Source organism: Nesoenas mayeri (genome assembly GCF_963082525.1).
Source record: "Nesoenas mayeri genome assembly, chromosome: 3".
Classification (NCBI taxonomy): domain Eukaryota; kingdom Metazoa; phylum Chordata; class Aves; order Columbiformes; family Columbidae; genus Nesoenas; species Nesoenas mayeri.
The window spans coordinates 101,257,940-101,277,432 of NC_137544.1; the positions used below are offsets into that span (position 1 = coordinate 101,257,940).

Consider the following 19,493-nt stretch of genomic DNA (forward strand, 5'->3'; position numbering starts at 1 on the left):
CAAAGGGCACTTGGGGTACTTTTACTTACATAGTTAATACTCACACAAAATTTCCACCTGGATTTGTGGCAATACGGTACCTACAAATTAATCTTATGAGCATTCATCTCACCTACCTACAAGAATCTTAATTTACCTTGATTAGGTGTGAGGTGCACCCACTCCCAAAAATGGGCTGTGTACTTCATATTGCCACACCCTATGGCATTGCTGATCAGATACCCTGAAATTAGTGCCCACTTTTTAATGAGCTTGTGAATCCTGTAATATGCCTGAATTTCTACATGCCTGTACCATTGGCTATGACAAGACCTTTGAGACACAGTTTGACATGCTCCAAACTGAGGGTGCCAGCTGCGGAGATCCATACAAATGAAGCTCCTGTAACTTTGGACTCTGGTGCCCATCAATCTCATTGCTTCATAGCAGAAACACCAGTCCATGACTTTTGTGTCTTGCCCTGCCACCGTCACTCCTGAGGTGTCCCAGCCTCCCTGCCTGCTCCGACACTGCAAATTGATGTGATGGTGCAGGTACCTACGGAGAACTGTCAGCTTTAGGAGGCAGCAGATGGGTTTGAGGAAATTTAATCATAACTCAGTCCTCTCCTTAGCATAGATAGTTAAAATCTCTCAATGCTGTTCAGCTGGTCAGGATTGTTACCAAAAGGTCAACTGATTAAAACCAAGTCAATAGTACTAACCCATGAGTGTTATAAAGGTAACAGCAGTGCAGGGTTACTGAATTTCCATTCACTAAGGCTGGCTTACCCCCAACCACCGCAGCCTAAGCGAAGCTGGGATCTCATGCTACGAATACTACTAGTTCTATGGCTAATGGATTTTCTGGCCAAAAGTCATTCCTGTGCACACTCTGAATTTTCGGTCAACATCTATGGGTTTAATAGACTGGGAACCTGATCGACAACTCTGCTGAAAACTCCAGTAGAAGAACAGGTTCCACCTTCTCTCCTCTACCCCTGCTCACTGCACAAGACAAAAAAAAAGGTAAAATTGCAGTCAGAAGCTCAAATTTTTCCAGAAATTAATTGGTGCAAAAATGTCAGTTGCCCATCAGATCTTTTGCTGAACTTTTGGCCAATTTAACCCTGAGTTTTTTAAAAAATGCACTGTATCTGTGTCAGATTTTAGACTAGCAAACAAAAAGCAATATTTAAAGTAGTATTTTAAGTATTGGTATGTTCAGAAAGTGGCATCTTCTTTCCTTCAGTGAGCAATGGGGAAGAGAAATAAAAATCTTAGCAGCAGCAGCAGCACTATTCAAATACAGTACAGTGAAGCTTATAAAATCAGTGACATCCTTACAACTGTAGAGAAAAATATTGGCAAACTATCACAAGGTGCATGAGCTTTAAAACAGGATGTGCTGGTGTACTAAACCTTGACAAATGGGCAGATTATCCCATGTTCCATCGTCTTGACATATTGAAACCATGTTGTCTAAGTCAGGGTAACGGATCTGGAATCCTTCATGACAGCTGATTATTAACTTATCGCCAGTCCTGTATGTCTTGTTATGAATCTCTGCATCTTCAACATGTGGAACAAGGCAATCTGTGACTTCATGAAAAAAAGAATAGGAACTTCATTAAAAAATCATGACTAGCTACTCAATAATCAAGCTCTTAAGCAAAAGTTATCAGTTAAGGTAAGTGGTCTGCCCTAACTGCTTGGAAAATACATGCATTTCAGCAAACATGTCCTTTCCCTAGTTACAAAGTCTATAGCACTGTAGTAGAAGCTGACATGCTGCAATAATGGATCATTCCCCCAGACTTCTTAAACAAACAAAATGAAGAGCATTTAGGAAGACTTTTACATTTTGCCCTTCCATTCCGCATGTGTGCAAATTACACCGCAAAGTCTGACTATTCTGAAGTCCCAAGCGAAGGCAGATTCTTTGACAGCACTGAGGACAGGACAAAAGAAAAGATAAAATACAGACATGGCATGAGGAACACAGATAAACTGCTGTTTTGGCAGAGAGACAGATGAAAACCTGGTACATTTACAAGGGTTTATCCAGCTCCATTCCACAGAGTTCACTATGAGAATGTCTTCACTTTAATCTCATTGATTCTGTTTTAAATCAGATAACTTTATGTGCCTGAATTCATATGCCTTCAGAAGCCATGATTTTTTAGGCTCTGAGCATCATCTCAAGTGCTTATAGAAGACTCTCTGCAAGGGAAATGAGTGCAAACCTCTAGTGATGTACAGGAAGGTACCTGCCTGCAATATGTGTATCGGACAGTCTTATATTTCACTATATATACCAGTGCCAAAGACAACAAAGTATAAAATAAAACCCAGAAGACTAAAAAAATGAAGGATGTTGTGGGAAGTGGAAGGAAAGGGTGAGGCAGGGTAAAAAATCCTCTGCTAATGCTGAATAATGAAGAGAAAAGCCAAGAGGATATAAAGGGATAGTCCAGGTGACTCAGAGTTCGTCGTCCTCATACATGCAAAGTGAGAATAAACAGAGAAGAGAAAAAGCCTAAATATAAGGAAAATATAATCAAAATTATATGTTTGTCTGCCAGCAAGCAATCCATGAGAGAGATAGTGATAGAAATTTCCAGGCATCAAAACCCACAAAGTGTTTCAAACAAAAGCAAGACAGTAAAAATATTAGCCTGTTTTATGCTGGCTTTTTTTTTCCCCCAAGACTTGTGGTAATAAGACACAATTATCTTCATTTAGGAATGCAATATTTATTAAAAAAAGCTTCAGAAGTCCTTTGAGACTTGCATGAAAGAGAAAGATTCTGCCATTTTCATCGGTAATTCTCACTAAAGATGAAGAGGTAACTCTAAATTTGTATTTAGCAATTAATTGTGAGCATCCACAAAGCAAAGCGACAACAACAGTTTGCTTGTTTGCTTCAAAGCGCAAATAGAAGCAAGATAAACTGTCATTTAGCACAGCACAAGCAAACTACTAAGAGAAAATGTATTTCATAATGTATTTATTTATCTAGGCAAACTAGGGGAGCAATTATTCTGAGAGTCCATCACTACATTTCATTAATATGAAGTGGAAGAGTGTGCTTCCCCAGCTAAAACAAATTTTACTTTATACCTTCCTGTTACAGGGATGTTTTCTAAAGTACATGGTACTTAGTTAACTTTCTTATGGGGCCTGGACATATTATTAGTCAACAATTCCCCAGTTTCACTTGTTACTGTGAGGTCCTTGGCTGCTGCTGTGAGTACCTCCTGCTGCTGGTCCCAGGAAGGGCTGGCAGTCTGCCAGGCTGTCTGAGAACCTGCACCAAGAACTTTTATTAGAGTTTATTCATTTATAAATGCCCAAGTCTGGGAGGATGCATACATAACAGAAGGATATAAAATGCACTGTGATGAGTTGCAGCCATCACCTTTGAAGACTGGACAATTTTCTCTCTCTGGCAAGTGAATAATAGAATCATGGAATCAAGGAACAGTTTGGGTTGGAAGGAACCTTCAAAGCTCATCCATTCCAACCCCCCTGCAATGAGCACGGACACCTTCAACCAGATCAGGTTGCTCAGAGCCCCGTCCAGCCTGGCCTTGAGTGTCTCCAGGGATGGGGCATCTACCACCTCTCTGGGCAACCTGGGCCAGTGTTTCACCACCCCCATTGTAAAAAATTTCTTCCTCGTGTCTAGCCTGAATCTCCCCTCCTTTAGTTTCGAACCATCACCCCCTTGTCCTGTCACAACAGGCCCTGCTAAAAAGTCTGTCCCCATCTTTCTTACAGGTCCCTTTTAAAGACTGGAAGTAATGAATCCAACACTTCTAGAAGACAACTCCTAACAGCCCTTCTAAGCACTTGAATGCCAGGGATGGAAGGAGTGTATTTTTTTCATGTGCAGCCTGGAAAAGATCACCCAAACTCTCATCAAATATATTCTTGTCTGCAGGCCCCTTTTCAGTATCAGCAGAGAGTGCTGATGCTAAGCCCTCAAAGCTGTCATGAAGAGGCTGCCCTGGGCACCCCTAAGGATGGGCTGAGATAGGAGGGGGACCCTGCTCTGTTGCCACGCAGGAGGAGGTCAGAGATGGATGTCAGAAGATATCAGTGAACAGCTCACTCTCTTGGCATAACAGCTTTCTGTTGCTATACAAACAAAAGAGGTGTGTATACACAGACTACAGTAAAATATGAGAGTTCACTTTCAAAGTGGGGGAAATTGATTCTGTAACAATGCCCTATTACAGCGACTTCATCCCCATTATTCCAAGTAACAGCCATAGATCGAATCACTTTAATCGGCTACATGTTGGCAGGGAACAGCGATAAGTTGCTGACTGTACCATCCCTCGCCTGCGATATCCTGGCTGAGGTTGATAACAGGTCTGTCACAAGCCCTGGCTAAACATGGGACCAGTGGGCCACGGTATTACAGCTATTTTTCCTCATGGCTTGTAAGCAAATGCGTTCCTGCTGGCTGAATTTGTATTGTTTAGGAATTAGCCAGGCATAAATTGAAGTAGCCACCTCTCCTTTAATAACTGGATTAGGTGACACAAATTCTGCTTGGAAAAGCTGAGAATAAGTGACTGAATTTTAAAATATCCTGTCCTAGAAAATAAACTGCTTTATTCTAAGGACTTTTCAGCAAATCCATGGAAGCTGCTAAACCATTCAAGGGAATACACGGTCTTTAACCAGCATCGAACAGCAATGGCTATGACTTATGCTCCTCTCTGGCAGTTTTACACAAGCTGCTTATATCTACTGTGTGAATATTAAAGTGGGTCAGCCAAAAGAATGCCCAAGTTAGGAACACATATCTTATCTTGCAGGGGCACAAAGAGGTGGGGTGCAGCCAGGTGCAAAGGCTCATCTTCACCTAACAGAACCACAGAATGTTAGGGATTGGAAGGGACCTCAAAAGATCTAGTCCAATCCCCCAATCTACTTTCAAGTAGATGCAGCTTTGTACATTAGGAGCTCATTGCTTTAGCAAAGCATGTCCCCCGCCATCACAGGAGGATTTTTTTTTTTTGTCTGAAGAGTAAAATTTGTTAAATACTATAGTCACAGTGCTTTAGTTTATGCATATGTAAACCATGCATCATCTCTTAGAACTGTTTTTTCCAGCCCATGGGGAAGGAGGACCATCCTCCCTCCTCAGAAGACCAACTGCACCATAAAGGTAACTCAGAAGAAAGGCATGACCTGGACACTACAGAGATAGCCACAGCATCCATGGGTACCAGCTGGCTTGGCATGCCTTCTGTCTATGCAGGTGAACTCTTACCCTCCAAAAATTGTCCCTGGTCCATGCTAATCCATAGGGTGCTTGCAGGAATTGTTTGGGGAGCACTGCTTTACCTTGGTCAATACCGTGTCAGGGACCTTTCTAGCACCACAACAGTATGTGCAGTTGCACAGCCATGCCCTGGCTCATGCTCTGGCACTGTTTTGTTTACTAATCTACACGTAAACTCAAATGCAGAAGTCCAGTGCTCCTATGTATCTCACTGTGGAGCGGTCTCTGAATTAGCCTTGACCACATCTAGCCACAACACTGACAGGCTGGAACGGAGAGGAACAGGGAGGAAGGATGAGAGGAATATCATAAAGGGTGGGTTGGATGCTGAGACAACTCATCTGCACTCTGTCCTTTTAAAAGCAAACATTAAAGATCAATATTGTCTTTTTTGGTTTAGTTTGGTTTTGTTTTGTGTTTTAGTAGTGTTAAATCCATAGTACTGTCTTAGTACAGTAGTTCTGTGGATGGCAAACGCAGTATTTCAGTGCATACTAAATAACACCTTCTCTTTATTGTCTTTGCTTGTATTACAAGAGGGCACAGAGGCTTCGCCTGAGATCTGTGGCCGTCGTGCTAAGCACAGGTTACAACCATTGTATAGTGCTTGCAACTAGGCTTAAGAATCAGCAAACACTGGGCAAGACAGACAAGAGATGGAGAAAAAAATATTTCAGTTGTCTCACAGACCCAGGGACAAAGACAAAGAGAAATGAGACCTAAATGTCATACAGGAAAACTGTGGCCAAACAATGCTCTAGTCCACTACTTTTACGGCAGGTTTATCATCCCTGTCAGTGGGAGGATGAGGCACTGAGGACATCTCACAGGCATCTGCTTGCAGAAGCACTGGGAGAGAAGGGGACAGCTCTTTGCTTGGTTGCCAGCCTCACGTAGACTGTAAATTTAGATTAAACCTCATAGGGAAGAGGTCACATTTGTTCCAAGTAGGGCAACAGTCTCAGCAGCCACATTATCACAGTGGGGGAAGATTAAAGTTTGAACAACATGACATATTGTTCTTAAACACTAAATACAAAATTACTACCTTAGAGCTTTGGTATTTATGTGCACAACCTTATTAGAATTGATGGAAGTGACAGTCACAACATGCAGTAGATCAACAGGAGAACATAACTCTAAGCACACAGATTTTTGACAGGGCATTTATTGGGCACCCAGTCATGCAACTTCATTCTCATACTGACACATAACATCTCCCGGCTCTTAATGAGAAATGACAGACCTATAAAATCAAATAGATTGGATGAAGAGCTCCAGGCAAATGTATTAGTTTTAAAATCAACTACATTCTGGAACAGGTTGCTTTACTTCCTTTAGTTAATAGCATTTGCTTGTGATTAGAGATTGTTCTAGTAAACACATAACTACAACTAAATATACATAAGATATAGACATGAAATTATATGTAACCATCCTTAGTTGAATCCAAACTTCTGAGATTAACTTAAAATGAACTACAGTATCAGCTGGCAATATCTGACATCTGCATATACTGTGATGAGAGGTATGTATAGCACACTACAGCATACATGGCAATCAGCCCCTGCTTTAAATGAGTAACTGCAATATAGAGTTTATTTCGCCTTCTGATAGCTAATGATGAATGTCAAAACATTAACTTCTTACTTCTCCAGTAGTAGTTGCTAAAAATTTCAGATTTCTTTTTATACATCATTACAGAATTTCTGCAATGAAGACTTTTATGTATGTTATTAGTCAGCTGAGAATTACAAACTCTGTTATAATTCCTCTTTAACTGCTCTCCAGATGTGCCACCTCCCTGCTGTGCCCATCTCTCATCATTCTTCTCCCAGTACACAAAATGATCACTCTAAAAAGCACTTAAGCAAATGCTTAGGTCTCATGGATTGCCACTGAACCTTTGCTTAGTATTTGTTCTGAATCAATGCTTGTATTGTGCTTTGGAAAGAAGAATTAATTCCATCTTCTATTTTTTTTCCCATTGCTAAACCCTAGGATTGTTTTAATAATACCTGAGGTATTATTCTACTGTTAATCAGGAAAGTAATTAAGCACTTGCTTCACTAAATCCTAAATCAGGTTTCTGCTCTTCAGTCCAAATAATTTTGAGCACAGAACTTTAACAAGACTAATCACATAATTACAGTTATGCTCAAGCTTAAGTGCTTTGCTTGATCAGAGCATTGGCTTGCAATCTTTTTTAAGTGTTCTGTGCTGTAAAGTAATGATTATCTCTTCAGCAACTGTTGTCACATCACCCATCACATCCTCATCTTCCAATTTCTTCCTTTTTTTGAAAACACCTGGCTTGAGCGTTGATCACACTGACATCAGTGGCAGTTCTGCTGTTGATGCCACTATGATCAGAAACTTCCTCCATAGATGTCCACTGGACTGGGTGGTCTAAGAAGAGGTTTGAATATTCAATAAAACATGCTAATGCTTAATGTAACAACTGCAGTGGATGACAGAGGTACTATTTCAAAGATGTGCATCAACATTCCTAGAAGCTACCTGCAATGGTAGATTTTTCCAAGCATTACAGCTTTTTCTAGTAGTCTGAATACCCAGTTTAGACATATTCTGCTGTCACTCTACATGTATTTTTTCTTCAATTGCCATGAGGTGAGAGGCAAGGGCATTTATGAAAGGTGGCTGTAATGGGAATGGGCATGAATTTCATACATACATTATTTTCAAAGGCACCAGGTTGTTTCTTTGACGTTGCCCCATGCCACCATTATGACCAGATGCTATTGGCCTCAACTGCCTTTACATTCTGTACATCAGGTGTCATCTCAGTGTATGCACTGAGACAGCTCCAATCTCTCATGCACCCCTTTCACATAGACCATTGTTTAGGGTTGTGTCCTTCACGTGTACCTCCTAAGCATGGTCCTCCCAGGCCCTGCTTGCTCCTGTTGTGGCACATCCCTTTGTGCAGCCCTGTCCTGGCACAGGAATCTCATACCCACCCACCCATCAGCATGAACAAGTACTTGCGGCTTTTATACACGCTGAGTGATGCATGATCCTATGCAGGAAATGTGGTTATTAGCCACACAATTCTTCATCTACTTTTGAATGAAGTCCATATATTTATCTGACTTTAAATGACAGAAGGCATCCTGAAACAGATTTTATCTTACTCCACCTTGAAGACAATGAGGTCATGGCTAACAACTTCAGTAGAGAAACCACAACACTAAAATGTATGCAGTTGATTTAACTAACACTTTTCATGTCTGTTGATTTTAATAGCTCTGTTGACAAAAAATAAATCAACAAAAATAACAAGTTATATCTATAATATACTTGGTGAAATAAATTGTTTGTGCTGCTATGTGCTATTCTGGCCAAAATTTACACTTATGACATTCAAATTAATCCTGTCTCTGTCTAACTCCTACAAGAAGAAAGTAATTTAACGTCCCAATTATTTAAAACCAAATATAATTTCAAAAATGCAATATGATAAAAATAAATTGGTTTATGTTATAATAGTTGAATTATCTCAAAGTAAACTTCTACTGTGACCTTAAACTTCTGCAGTCCATGTGTGTTTGATTTTACTACTTGAATCATGTACACATCATAAAATGTAATTGTTTAAAACTCCTGATTAGCAGGAACAATAACACTGGAAATTCATTATATTTTCCTAGTAAAATATTGCATAAAGGATTATTAAGTGGGTAGCTTTAACAAATAGTTACAAACAGTTTACTTATACTGGAGGATGTTTTCTCTCTCTGCATCCATTTGTAACAAGCTAAAAGGAAAAATGTATTATTTTTTCTTCAGATTTATATCCCTTTCAACACATGCATGCACTCACATAACTTCTCACAGTATAAATTTAACTGACAAATGGGGATCACGGATGGGATGGATGGGAAACTAAATTATGTATCAGATAAGACACAGCAAAATGGACTCCAGTCTTTTGTGTTTTGTCCTGAGACACACGTACATGGTACATGGACAAGTGAGAAGAACTGACACTGGTGAAATGCTTTAAGAAAACTGCCTTACCTTCTTGTAGGCACACAGGTTTATCACTGGGTTTCCAGCTCAGGGAGCCATTAAAGTGTCTCACACAAAGTTTTTTTGAAGTACCATTAAGCCTGTATCCTTCTTGGCAATGGAACCGGACTACCACGCTTTCAAAGAAAACACCTGCACTGGGTGTCTTGTATCCATGTTCAGGAGCTCCAGGATCAGCACAAGTATGTAGGTCATCAAACCCTGTGTCAGGCAAAGAAACAATCAGACTGTGTTCACTTACTCCACATGCAGCTGTAGTTGCGCTTTTTCTACATTTTTCCATTTGATGTTTGCTCTGCGTGGAGGGCTCATATCTTCCACTAATGATTGATAGCAAGCCAGGGGAGGTTTAGGTTGGACATCAGGAAAAGGTTCTTCACCCAGAGGGTGCTGGAGCACTGGAACAGGCTCCCCAGGGAAGTGTCACGGCCCCAAGCCTGACAATGTTCAAGGAGACTGCACAACACCCTCAGACACATGGTGTGAACTGTGGGGTTGTCCTGTGCAGGGACAGGAGTTGGACTCGATGTTCCTTGTGGGACCCTTCCAATTCAGGACATTCTATGATTCTATGATACTTGGTAATGGGTACTCCTGACTCGGGAGAGGAGCAACCTCCAGCTACAGCAGAAATACTCAGGTGACAGAAACATTCCTGTTGTGTTGTGCAGCTACTGAGGAAGCAAAATCAACCACACTCCTCAGCAGCTGACCTGGAGAAAAAATAAAGCACTTGACCCAGCCTACCAGTGGGGATTGCACAGTAATGTGTCTGTAATTACTCCTGGGGACTATGGGATTTTGGAGGTCTAGTACAGTCACTGGAAAGAATAATAGTGTGTCAGAAGCAGAGAGGAAGAAGAAATAAAGAAAAGGGTATGAAAACTAACTGCTATCCAAAGGCATAGTAACTAAAGCAGAAGATGAGCGGCTAGGTACAGGGAGATTTTGAGCTGGGAGGGAGCTCTACCACAGGGAAAAAGGACACTGCAATGTTGGATGCAAGTGATCCCTTATCACCTTAGCTTGGTGGTGCTATCAAATTCTTAAAATACTATTGTGGGAGCACTGTATTACTGCACTGATGCCAGAAGAGAGTTTGTAAAGCCCTTTACTTCCACAAAATTAACTGTAAAATAACAAACAAAAACCCAACAGTTGCAATCGTAAAGTGTGACTGTGTATCGCTTTATCAAACTCATTTCAATGTCATTTGCATAAACTGAAACTTTTTTTACTGCAAAGCAACAAAGGTTTAGAGCAGCACTGAACAAGTACTGCACACTGAAAGAGCAAATAACTTTGCAACAGGAGCAGCGGGGGGGCAATTAATGCCAGTGGGAGAGATGCCTGGAAATTTGAAAATCATTGCAGTGTAGCTTTAATGTTTTGGGTTAAAAGAATAGTATCAGAGAGCTACTTCCTGCATGATAAGGATGAAGTGCCTCCATGGTACAGTCAGAGAGAAGGATGATATTACAGTAAAAGACTTTTAAAAATAAATCCCTGTTTCCTGAGGCCAAATCATTCCCTCCACCAAAGGGCTTGGTGTGACGCTGTGGCAGCCAAATGGAGAGCACTGAAGGTGATAAAGGGCTCCAGCACTTGAACACTTAATTTCTCCCTTCAGCCCCCTGGCTGAAGGCTGTTAGTGCAGAACACAAGAAGCACATGCTGAGCCACTGTGCTGTACATCTGACTAGCTGCTCCTGCCCGCAGAGGCAGGGCACAGCGCTGGGTCACCAGACAGGTTTGCATCTTCCCAATTCTATCCACGGCTGATTTTATGTGAGTCTGGATCACTGCACTGATCTCCCCAACCAGGCTACAATTTCCAGAAGGTGACCTGATGGCCAGAACCCAGACCAAATAGCTGTGTGCCATGTCATGGTGAGACCCTACCTGAAGTCCTGTGTCCAGCTCTGGAGCCCTCAGTACAGGAAAGACATGGACCTGTTGGAGAGGGGCCAGAGGAGGTCACAGAAATGATCAGAGGGCTGGAGCAGCTCTGCTGTGAGGACAGGCTGAGAGAGATGGGGCTGTTCAGAGAAGAGAAGGCTCTGGACAGAACTTATTAAAGCCTTTCAGTACTTAAAAGGGGCCTATAAGAAAGATGGGGACAGATTTCTTAGCAGGGCCTGTCCTGATAAGACAAGGAGTAATGGTTTGAAACTAAAAGAGTGGAGATTCAGGCTAGACATGAGGAAGAGATGTTTTACAATGAGGGTGGTGAAACACTGGGCCAGATTGCCCAGAGAGGTGGTAGATGCCCCATCCCTGGAGACATTCCAGGCCAGGCTGGACGGGGCTCTGAGCAACCCGATTTAGTTGAAAATGTTCCTGCTGTTGCAGGGGGTTGGACTAGATGGGCTTTGAAGGTCCCTTCAACCCAAACTATTCTGTAAGTCTATGGGTGCTGGAAAGAGCCATCACCTACAGCCACCCGCTGCCCCTCTGCAGTGCTCCAATACCCAGCACTCTTCACCTAAAGAGGTCTCACTTTTAATAGTTTCTGCTTTCTTTGCTGAAGCAGCACAAGAGCAGCAGAGCCTCTGCTCTTAGGTGGCTTGACTCCTCCAGCCAGTGAAATTTATCATGAGAAGTGAAGGGTCAGTGCAGTAGCCAAGTCAAACAAATCTCTGAACTTCACACCCCTAATCTGCTGAATGGCTGAAGATCTCCAGTGCAAATTGCCCAAGACCCTCTGTTATTTGCTAATACGACAAACAAGAGAAACACAGTCATTATGTTCATGGGAATACATACTGTAGGCAATACTTAATAATAGAGGAGGGCTGTCCATTTTTACTGGAGATTAAAAAGAAGCTTCTTACGCTTCAGGCACCAAACTCACATCCTTCAATGAAGTCAGCGATGATCCTAATTATTTTCCACTAAACCAAGAGATAACATGACATTTAGCTCAATTTTATTACTTGGGTAATCTCAGAGTTTGCAGTCAGGCAAGGAATATCATAACCCACCTTGAAATATGTGTCCTTTCTTATTAACCACATCAGGGAAATGTACACAACTGCCTAATACTGTGCCTCTGCAATAACCAAAAAAATCCAAAAACAAAACAAAAAATGTGCAGAGGTCACATACAATTTGCCAGGTAAAAAAATAAGCCAAGCTCACTTCTCAGTTTTCATTAAGTCAAATATGCAAAGTTAGAGATTTGGGGACAATCAGCACAAAAGCCAACATAGAAGGCAAGAACGTTTTCTTCCCTGGTGCAGCCTTATTCAGTGACCATGCTGCCACTTCTCTGGTGACCTTTGACAAGCAAAGATTTTCATTCCTCCTAGGGATCATTTTGCAGTAGGTTGATCTCTTAGGTTATTTTCTCGAGAACAGTTTGTGAGCAGACAAATCTATCCCCAAGAGGAATTCCCAAGAAGAAACTGGAACACGAATAGAAAAATTGAATTATGTACTCCCTAGTTTCTACAAAGCCAGCAGCCAGCTGTTATTCAGCTACTGAATAAGAGATGACACACAGAATCAGCACAGGATCGCTGCTTCCATGCAGCATTTCCAGTGCTCGTTCCTGAAGCAAGGAAGAAGGAAAAAGCCTCAGAGAATAGCCAGTTAGGCGGATTACACAAAATATGTTAAGTTCTCATGCTAAGACCATAAAGGCAAAGTAAACAAAATCCCAGCCCCATCTTTTCTCCACCGATATCAACGGTAGGTTTGGCCCAAATCTTGGCTGCGCTACAATCAGTGGAAGTTACTTGCATGGCAAATTTCTTTGTGAAGACATGTATGATCCAGGTGCCGAGCAGTGAAGCTGGTGCTGTCCACCTGCACTATTCCTGAGGAGAAGGTGAGGACCTGAGGGAGGAACAGCGATGCTGGCATCTCCTGGTACTCTGAGGGTACCACAGGCATTTTGAAAGGGCCACTACAACCTAGAGAAGCTAAGAAGTGCCCTAATTTTCACCAAGGTTGCTCCTCTCTTGCACGAGAGGTGTGATGAGTATTTGACAGCTTAGTCAGCTGAGAGCTAAGTCCATCAATCTTCTCCAATTTTAGTATAAAACTTCTGGTACAATATTCAAGAACAACAATGCTGAAACAACCCTGAGAATTGCCATCTTCCAGTTGTCCTTAATGAGATAAGACTTGGACCCTTTACGTAATAATCCTTTTCATATCATCTCACCTAGTTAAGCTCCACCCTATCAAAAATGAGTAAATGCATGTCTCCAGTAAAATACAGCTTGGTATATTAAGTCTTTTATTCCCATGATCTTTAGTTTGTTTCCTTTTTCAAAGCTATGCTTTTAAGAGTAGCTACTCAAAGTTATGATATAGTATTTTTATAATGGTAGGAGTAATCTCATGTTATAGACAGGACATCTTTTGCTTTTGTCCCTTTAGAACCTGATTAAACCAGCCAAAATAGTTTTCAGCCTGAGTCATAAGATAAGTCTTTGGAAAGAACGATAAAAGTTACATAAATGGGTAAGCCAATCAATTGATGATAACAGAAAGGTGTTATCCTGCAGGAAAGAGTATATCAAATAAGATTTTAGATTACTTAGAACTACAATGGATTCTGTTTCTTTATACATCCTTTCATGATTCTTTGGGGAGGAAACAAATTAAATTTTACTTTGACTTCTGCACTTTTTCTCATGGTTACAAAGAGGGAAGAGGTACCTACTAGTAAAAATTATACAACACACTTGTCATATAATGCAGTAAATTTTCATGTTACCTATAACAGCAAAAATTTAGTAAGGTCAGCAGCCATCATCATAACACTGCATCACTAGAACAACTTTACGGGATGCTATTGTAGGGGTTTAAATCCCCGAAGTAAAAACTGCAAAATTAGCGCTGAAATGGCCTATTTCAGTAATCAGAATAAGTTAATATTCAATCTGCCTTGAAGTTTCATGGTACCTTTAAGGGATGTTGTATAAACGAGCAATAATACCTTATGGCAAGGGTCTGGTCATCTTTATCAGTAACACATGCAGTTGATACAGAACGTATTTCTACTGCTGGACCAACAGGAGGTCATCAGAAAATAGTAGTGCTCTTAACCTGGATAAAACACAAGCATTTTATGTGGGTTCCTATTTTACTTAAACTACTTGTCATTATCAGTCAGAGAAAAATTATGTCAAATTAGTCAGAAGACTGAAAAATAAGCAATGCCCTCCTTGGGGTGTAAAATGAACCATTATAATGCATCTGACTGGACTTCATTTCTAGAATTCTGCATTGTATGTTCTCAAACATCTAATGATTAAACTTGTCCCTGATTAAAACCTTGAGATTTCGGAAGCCAGGACAAAATCACATATTTGTGATCATAAGAAATTATGATAGCCACAGCTGAATTTCAGACACTCCTGAAAAAAAGGCAGGAGGAGGAACCCCTCAGCTCTTCGCATCATTCTCCATTTCTCTGCACGTTTTTCTCACTTTCCTCTTTTGTTTTTCTTGTTCCCCTTCTTTCTTCACCTCCATATCTTACAGCTCTCTGTAAATTCATGGTGCTGGCAAGGTGATTTGATGGACTTATTTGCTTCTAAAACTGCTATATAGCATTTCACTGACAAACTGCTGATGCATGTTAGCTCAGAAATGGCCGCACTCATTCCTGAACAGAGACATCACTCTCTTTCCAGTTTGTTACATACACACAGTGAAGGAAAAGTGACATATAATGTGTAATAATATTAAAGATGTAGAGAATTTTCAGCATTTGTCTTCAGTACAATGCAGAATGGGTTTCTGGTACAGCAACACCTGTATTTGGGTTCACTAAATCAGCAAGTCTGTTCTCTCTCAGGCAGTGGGAGGCAGAGGCTTTGCAGCTTCTGGCAGGACCAGGCTGCCTGCACGCACATTTGACAAGGAGTCTGTAAACACTGCAGGAGCAGGTTATCTTAGGCCAGCTCTCAGTTAAAAGCCATACTAGGACTAAACCAGAAGGGCCAGAAGCGCAAACATGCTGAGGGCTCGCTTGTCTCTTACAAAGGAAAAGTCATTTTGATCCCTTTAAGAGTTTCTGCCCTGTTTTTGCTGAAGCCACACATGCACAGCCTTTTGTGCCTTTGGCTGTTTACGCTTCCTCGCTGTTGATGATGTTAATTGAACTATCCACATACCCCATAACAAGAAAAGGAAGGATGTGGTTCAGTTAGCATCTAGCCTTGGAAGTGAAAGGAAATTATAAACCTGTGATTTCATTAGTGAAATGCCTGCTAAAATCTAAACCCTCTTCAATCCCTTAAGGGTCACTAATGCTTAAGCTTCCCTGAGACTTTGGCAGCTTTGTAAAACCCTGCACTGTTTAAGATGTGAATCACAACCTCTTTTGCTATCCTTGCAGAACATACTCCCAACTCCCAGCACTGTTGGACATCCCTCCTTACTCCAGGGCAGCCTAACAAGCCACTGGAAGAACAAGAGAAGTTCAAATTACTTTGTAGGAGAAACAGAAGAACAAATAAGACCTCCAGGGTGTGGGTACTTTGTTTAAGCCACAAGCAGATCTATAAAATGAAGAACACCACTAAGCTTAATTCTTCATATAACTCAAGAGCGTCATTGCAGAAAAAAACCAAAATCGGAGTGTAATGCAGTTCATGATCACCAAAACCACCCATATGCAATAAAAAATGAACATGCAAGCCCCGCACAAAGGGCAACAGGCTTCAAGAGAGGCAACTAATCATTCAAAAGGCTGAAAGGTTGCCTCATTTGCAAGTCCCCATTTATCTTATTTTTCCATTTCACACACTCCCACCTGTGCTCTGCACCCTCCTTCATATCAATTCACCCAAGCCGACCCAGCACCTGCGCTTGCACCCTCCTACTAAGACCTCCAGGCTTCTAAATCTTGCCCACCACCCTGCTCACCACTTCTCTTTCTCCTCTTCCCAGCGTGTGCTTGGAAAGGAGCTGTCACTCACGGAGGCTCCTGAGAGCGATGGGTCAGCTCAACCTTGAAATCCCTACTCAGGCATGACAAGTCCCTGGGCATTTCTGCGCTAAATCAAACTGACATCTCCCTGGAAAGCCCAAGGATTGCTGCTGCTGCTGCTGCTTCCAGAGGGGGCACAGGGGAAGGAATGCAAGGAGCTGTAAGCAGGACAAAGCACACATGGGGGGCAAAAACAGTTTTCCAGGAGCCAGGCTGGAGCTACTTCTGCCTGGGAACCTCACCAGGAAAAAGGGGACAAAGCCAAAGCGTCACCAGGGCAGGTCCAAGGGCACTGCACAGATGATTGCGGATATAAAAACAGCATCTTTATTTCAGGTGTCATGCCTCCAATTAGTTACTCCAATTACTGTTCAACACTCAGGGATGATAGCACACCCCAGCTGGTGCTTGACCTGAATTTTCTACCCATGGAGGTGATCACCATTTTTAATTTTGAATGTGAACCTTGATATAGGATTCATTTATTGCCTTGACATTAGGCTAATGCAGGAGGAAAAACTGCTTAAGACTGCTGGGAAAGTAAGATGGTTTAGAATACAGTTAGCAGAGCACTTCAGTGAACCCAGAGCAAACTAAAAAAAGATGCATTTGTTTCTTCTGGAAAATGAGTTTCTTCTAATTAACATCTTAAACAGCACAGGCCTGCCCCTTTAATCATAACTTCGTGCAATTAATATAGCTATGTCATCTTTGTAAATAAGCCATTTCATTTATAATGCAAGAAGTACTTGTTGCTTTCAGCCTTTTGTAATCCAACAAGTCTGACTGCATAATTTATGAACCCTTATGAAATGTCATGTGCTACTGCGTGATCCTCTGAACCTCCCGTCACTTAAATGAAAAACAAAAGGCAGAAAGTACATCTGCTGCTGGTTCTGCTGGCAGAGCTCAGTTCTTCTATGTTTTTATTACAGAAAGTTACTGTGGCTGTCCTGGGGTATGATTCAGGGTGAATAAAAGCCAATTTATCACACCAGAAACCCCACAACCTCCTCCCAGTTCCTAAATATTTAAACTGGAAATACAGTTTTTGAAGAAAGCCACTGAAAATTATAACACTTCCACGCTGAAGCCTAAACTGAAGCCAGTTCAAATCAAGCATTAGGCAGAAAAAAACCTAAAAAGCTGAAGCCAGAGTTCGTTTTGCCTTCTGCAAATATAAGGTGAATATTTTCTTCATTTCCGTTTATTCAACTCTTTTGGCTTAATGACTAGTCCTATTCAAGCTGCAAACTCTACCAGGAGTTCAAAACGTATGAAACGATGTTTTTCTTTTCAATTCTGTGAAAAAGAACCAGGTGAGAAGGAATGACTTCTTCCATTTTCTTGTTACAGACAATATTTCACAATTCTAAGTCTATTTTTAATACTAAGTATGTTTAGATAAACTTATTTTTATGCATATTTACTAAACTTAAGGTAACTTCAACTACTTTTAAATGGTTATTCTTTAGAATGGTAGTTCCATGCTTATTTTCTGAACCCTGAATATCTATGAATTCTAACTGCACAATACATGGTTTGAAATAGATGCTGAGCTTTTGAAACAATCAAATAAAAAAAAAATCAAAATACATATTTTACCATAATAGAAACAAGGATGCAGTAAATGCACGCTAAGCTCTATATACTTCAATAAATGCGCATATACCTAACACATCCTCCTATTCATTATGCTGATTACACGCTGTAATAAAGATGATATTTGCCAACATATGCTTGTTGACTGGTGACCCATAAGAAACATCATAAGGAATATGTACAAATCCAAAATATATTACTGTATCACTTATGCCAAGATTTCTTTTTTAATGATTTAAATTGATATATGAGCTCATTTAAATCAACCAACCCCACTTATATTTTCATCCTCATATGTAACATTTCATATATTACATGTCTAAGGATTTCATTAGAGTTGCAATATTGTCGATGTGGGAATCCAGCCTTAGATCACTAAACAGGATTAATAACAACATAGAAAGCTACTAATAAAAAAAGTGCCTAGTAAAATAAAACTATGCGTCCATAATTTCAAGAATGTTATGGGCCTGCTGTGTTTTAAAAAGCAGTATCTAAGTATTGTTGTTTATCAGTCCCATATTTTCAGCACTCTGGAAAAATTAATTACTGTTACTAAGAGTTAGCTTAAACATTTTTAGTCTAGACATGCATCCCTTAGGAAATATAGCAAAAAACATAAAAAATGAATAATGAGCTAGTTACTATAGTAATATTTCTTCTAGGCCGATAGCATATAATATTATTCATCATAGCAAATCCAAAGTAATGAAATGTCACACTGTTCAGCAGAGGTCCTTGTTTCTATAAGATGCAGGAATCAAAGACTCAGAGGTATAAGTTGGGGGTTTGATATTTATGCTCTAATCGACTACAGACTTCCCTAGATAATGCTATATTTTTATTGTACACAACAGTATGATAATTCAACAATTTTTGCTTTTCAGCTGCACTACAGAAATTGATTTTATGCTTTCCAAATAACAGGCAGAATTTGGTATAGGGACAATCAGGATTAATGTGTGAGCATTATAATATTACACTTCTAAATAATGTGCTCTCTAGAGAAGACTGAGAGACAAGGGATTTTAAAAGCTGGTACATACTTAAAGCAGGGGAGCGGAGAGACATATTTTCCAGCTTTTGTGCTTGATTCCTTATCACAAATCCTCTGATGCTTCTGGATACTCTGACAGCTCATGCCCTACAGTGATTTTTCTCTATATGCACCTACCCATGACACTGTGCCCTTTCCTCTTAGATGAGGGGCCTCATTGCAGCCATCAATTTTTTAATTAGCCTTTTCCTCTCTGGATGTTTTGCTTGCTGATACTTATTTGGCTAGCCTTGCAAAGCTGGGGCATTATTTTGCTGGTTCACCAGGTGTTTTTCCACGTGACGACTGCAACTGCGCCTTTTACATTTGATTCGGATCACACCACAAAACACTTCTATGCAGGTAAAGCTCTTAGAAAGCAAGCAGATAATATCGACTGGAAAAAAATACCCTGACTGATTTCAGTCCTAATCGGGACGCAAGGAGAACTTTTGGTTTTCTTCTATATTGAAAAGTGGCTTTCTGTTCCTATACTCTGCTAGTACTGTTAGCATTAAGCACAGGTTTCAGTCTGTTTTGTCCCTTCATGAGAATGCATTCACTGACGAA

General features: G+C 40.7%; 1 protein-coding gene across 1 annotated transcript in view; it reads right to left on the reverse strand.

Moving 5' to 3' along the window:
- SUSD4 (sushi domain containing 4) overlaps positions 1 to 19,493 on the reverse strand; it is a gene marked incomplete at its 3' end in the record, with an annotated part of 76,531 nt that overhangs the window by 21,692 nt on the left and 35,346 nt on the right. Inside the window, exons 2-3 of the mRNA XM_080342240.1 lie at positions 9,322 to 9,534; positions 1,401 to 1,580 (exon numbers count right to left, since the gene is read on the reverse strand). Coding sequence (XP_080198366.1) covers positions 1,401 to 1,580; positions 9,322 to 9,534 — 393 coding nt within the window. The remainder of the gene's footprint in view (positions 1 to 1,400; positions 1,581 to 9,321; positions 9,535 to 19,493) is intronic.